Source organism: Chrysochloris asiatica, unplaced genomic scaffold, assembly GCF_000296735.1.
Source record: "Chrysochloris asiatica unplaced genomic scaffold, ChrAsi1.0 scaffold07827, whole genome shotgun sequence".
In the NCBI taxonomy this organism is placed as follows: domain Eukaryota; kingdom Metazoa; phylum Chordata; class Mammalia; order Afrosoricida; family Chrysochloridae; genus Chrysochloris; species Chrysochloris asiatica.
In genome coordinates, this window is record NW_006416345.1 from 1 (window position 1) to 4,188 (window position 4,188).

Here is a 4,188-nt window from a genome sequence, read left to right on the forward strand (position 1 = left end):
GATGTCCTCAAATTCCTTGCAGCAGGAACCCACTTAGGTGGCACCAACCTTGACTTCCAAATGGAACAGTACATCTACAAAAGGAAAAGTGATGGTCAGTCATTGCTGGGAAATGTTGACCCTGCTGTTCTGAGAGGCAGGCAATACTGGGTGGAACAAATTTTGAGAGATTAGTCTCAGAACTGCTAAAAAGGGAAATCAGACCGTAAAGGCTCTGGTGCTTGTGTGCCCTCAAGTCATTTCTCACTGAGGGATCCTGTATAGGGTTTCTGAGAGCAGCTGGTGGGTTTGTAGGATAGATGATTGTGAACCACAAGGTTAGTGATTCTAGCCCACCAAGCCCTCTGAGAGAAAAAGGATTTTTGCTCAAGCAAAGATTCAAAGCCTCAAACTCTCCAGGGAGGGTATGAATCGGAATCATCTCAATAGCACATTAGACTTCATGACCTTACAGCTACACACCAGGGTTTCTGGTTACTGGGAAGGATTTTGGAGCTCCATTGGAGAAGTGGAGGCCTGGTATGGTGTCGGATAAAGTACTGGGAGGTTCAGTGGTTCAAAACCACCAGCTATTCTTAGAAACCCTATACAGGGTTTGCTGTGAGTTGCTTACCAATGGAGAAGTGTTACAGTTACTTAGCTATGGCACTTGAGTTGGGCCATGGAGGGAAGTGTAAGTTGTGAAAATGGTGAGGACGCTCAGGATAAAGCCCTGAACTACTAATCACAAGGTTCAGCTGTTCAAATCCACTAGTTGCTTCTTAGAAACCCTATACAGAGTTGCTATTTGTTGGAACCAACTCAGTGGCACTTAACAAGAAGTAATAATTGCTTAGCTATGGAACTTTGTCCATGGAAGAAGGAGGAAGGTCATTGAGTTCCTAATCTTAATATATCCCTTAACGTCATCTGCTTCCGAACTTTTATAGGAATTTAGTTGAAGAGGTGGGGAAGATAATTGGCTGGGAAGGATTACAAAGGGGAATGTAGGTTGTGATGGTAAAGGGCTTTAGGCTGAATCTGGTTTCACTGCAGATGGAGAGAGGAGTGACAAGAGGCCAGGAAGTGGATCCGTGTACAGGGGGGAAGAGATGAGAGCTGCACACTATTAAAGCTCAGGTGGAGGCCAGTCCTGGCCAGTGAACTTCTGAGTGTCGGAAGTGTGCTACATTACCAGGCAGGATTTTCGCTAACACCAGTAGAGCTTGCCTCAATGACTGAAGTTTGATAGTAGTCACTGCCACATGTACTCAACTGTGGAGAAGACTGCTCATTTGCACTGCTAGGTCAGGTGTTGTAACGCATTCTACCCACATGTAGGCATCTACATCATAAACCTGAAGAGGACCTGGGAGAAGCTTCTGTTGGCAGCTCGGGCCATTGTTGCCATTGAAAACCCAGCTGATGTCAGTGTTATATCCTCCAGGAATACCGGCCAGGTCTGTGGAATAACATTCTTGGTGGTTATTTCAAAAATAATATCTTGGGGTGTATATGAAAAAAAACAACCAAAACAACTGGTAAGTGCTGTCAGAAGTTCCAACACAGTGACAGGGGTAGAATTTCCAAGGAGTAGCTGCTGCGTTTGAAATTTGAACTGTTTTGGAGTAAGTGCTTTTTAAGTCCTGATCCAAATCTCATAAGGGGAGTTTATTTTTTAGGAATTTTTGCAGATTTAAACAAAACCCATTACACAGAACACTCCTTTGTAAGGTTTCTATGGGAGTAGACAGTTTTGCCCTGTGTATGCCATGTAAAATTGACTTTAAAATAGTTTAACAAGGATAATCATTGGCTCCATTCTAATTGTTTTTTAAGAAAAACATTGTACCTTTGGTTTTGGACATATTTGAAAATAATGTAATACTAGTGGTCCTATTTTTATTTTCAGATTTATGGTAATAAAACGTTGCCATGAGTTTCAGAAGAATTACTTTTCACAGGCTGGCTATAGCTTGGAACCCCCCTTATACCTTGGTGTGTATGGTAGGGGAAGGCCAGTTTCAGTTACTGTACTCTGCATTTTTCAGGCATTTCTGAATAAAGATTCAGTGAGCCTAACTTTTTGCTTGGTACCGGGCAGTTGGGCTCAATCTTCCAGAAGTGAGAAAAACAGTTTACCACAGTGAGGGCCTGAGTTAGGAATTTAAGTGCTTGGTTCTGTTTTCATTTTTGAAGAAGGAATGTTTGAGGGTCCGATTAGATAGATGGCTTCATGGGATTAAAGAACTAGGGGAGCACTATCATGGAAATTTATGAAACCATGTAGTACATTGCTAACTCACAATGTCCTTTATTCTCAAAGCGAGCTGTGCTGAAGTTTGCTGCTGCCACTGGAGCCACTCCTATTGCTGGGCGCTTCACTCCCGGAACCTTCACGAATCAGATTCAGGCAGCCTTCCGGGAGCCACGGCTTCTGGTGGTTACTGATCCCAGGGCTGATCACCAGCCTCTCACAGAAGCATCTTATGTTAACTTGCCCACCATTGCTCTGTGCAACACAGATTCTCCTCTGCGCTACGTGGACATTGCCATCCCATGTAACAACAAGGTAATGACTACATGGTCTAGAGCTTTTAAATGAGTGCTTTAGAAATAGCTGTAAACTCCTGTGCACATTGTTAGAGCTTGGAGTTAAGGCCTTTGGCTGGCCGATGGACTCACAAGTGTAGGTAGTGTGCTACATGATGGGCAAGTTTTTCGCTAACACCACAAGGGTCTTTTTGGCCCAGTGAGTGGAGTTTGATAGTAATCCTTGCTACAAGTATATTTTTTATGTATAAGAACTGTAAGGAGACTTTAAATGTTTTGAGAAAGTGTTTCTTTTGCTTTTTCTTATGTCTTGTCCTAATTAGACCTCTTTTAAAGGCGTTAACCTTACTGTTTTCTGACCAACCTAATAAATCCTCCTGAAAACATAGTAGATTGTCTAGCTCAAATTGGTACATTTGTATCTGGTCTCGAAATAATTGATCAATGTCTAGGTACTCTGCTGCCCCCCTTCCCCCCCAAGAATTCATTTAGTCATCTGAGGTAGGGCTTGATCTGAATGTTTTTGTTGTTTTTCCAAATTCTTAATTCCATTGTGCAATCAAGGTTGAGAACCACTGATGTGTAGAAGAACACTCCTGTTATTAGGACTTGGAAGAACAAAGTCTTGTCTATTCTCAAGTTACCAAGGGAATCAGTGTTGGGGCCGGTTATATGAACAGCCAGATGCTGACTGAGGGAAATGACCAGGTGTCACTTTAATAACTTAGCACTCTTGCAGGGAGCTCATTCAGTGGGTCTGATGTGGTGGATGCTGGCTCGGGAAGTTCTGCGCATGCGTGGCACCATCTCTCGGGAGCACCCGTGGGAAGTCATGCCTGACCTCTATTTCTACAGAGATCCAGAAGAGGTGAGCGCCTCCATGCAGTCTTGTGGGTACACGAGCCTTGTAACAACTTCCTTTGGTTTGGGGGAGTAGAATTTGTCAGTACCTGTAAACCTTTTCTTTTTTCTTCAAAAACAAAAACAGATTGAAAAGGAAGAGCAGGCCGCTGCTGAAAAGGCTGTGACCAAGGAAGAATTTCAGGGCGAATGGACTGCACCTGCTCCTGAATTCACTGCTGCCCAGCCGGAGGTCGCAGACTGGTCTGAAGGCGTGCAGGTGCCCTCTGTGCCCATTCAGCAGTTCCCTACTGGTATGTATCAAGTGCATTGGGCTTGGTGCTATATATTGGCAAGTGGCAAGTTGGGAACTTTAAAATTCTTTTCTTCATGGAGCTTTAATGCTCCCCATCCCCATGACCACTTAAACATTAAGATAGTCTCATCCCATGTGTACTACAAGCGCTTTTGTGATGGGCTGACCTTGAAGAGTGTATCTGATGAAATGCAAGGCAGATTGTTTTTTGGGGTGGTTAGTGCTGTTGAGTGGATTTGGACTCAATAGCAACCCTGTTAGAGGGTTTCAGAGAGCAGCTGGTGAGTTTTCATAGTCCAGTGCGCTGATCCTACAACACCACACCCGGATTTCTATAGGGGGTTAGTATGAAGAAAATACTGCAAACAGCTGGTGGCTATTACTTTATTTTTTTATTTTTAAACAGAAGACTGGAGTGCTCAGCCTGCAACTGAAGACTGGTCCGCAGCCCCCACTGCTCAGGCCACTGAGTGGGTAGGAACAACCACTGAGTGGTCTTA

At 43.9% G+C, this 4,188-nt stretch overlaps 1 protein-coding gene across 1 annotated transcript; it reads left to right on the forward strand.

Annotated features, from left to right (window-relative positions):
* Positions 1 to 6: 6 nt before the first annotated feature.
* On the forward strand, positions 7 to 4,182 carry LOC102821558 (40S ribosomal protein SA-like; the record flags this gene model as incomplete). Its single annotated transcript, XM_006878139.1, has 6 exons — positions 7 to 94; positions 1,321 to 1,439; positions 2,306 to 2,551; positions 3,272 to 3,400; positions 3,521 to 3,686; positions 4,095 to 4,182. Coding segments are annotated over exons 1-6 (782 nt in total), but the record flags the coding sequence as incomplete, so codon positions are not given.
* Positions 4,183 to 4,188: the final 6 nt, after the last annotated feature.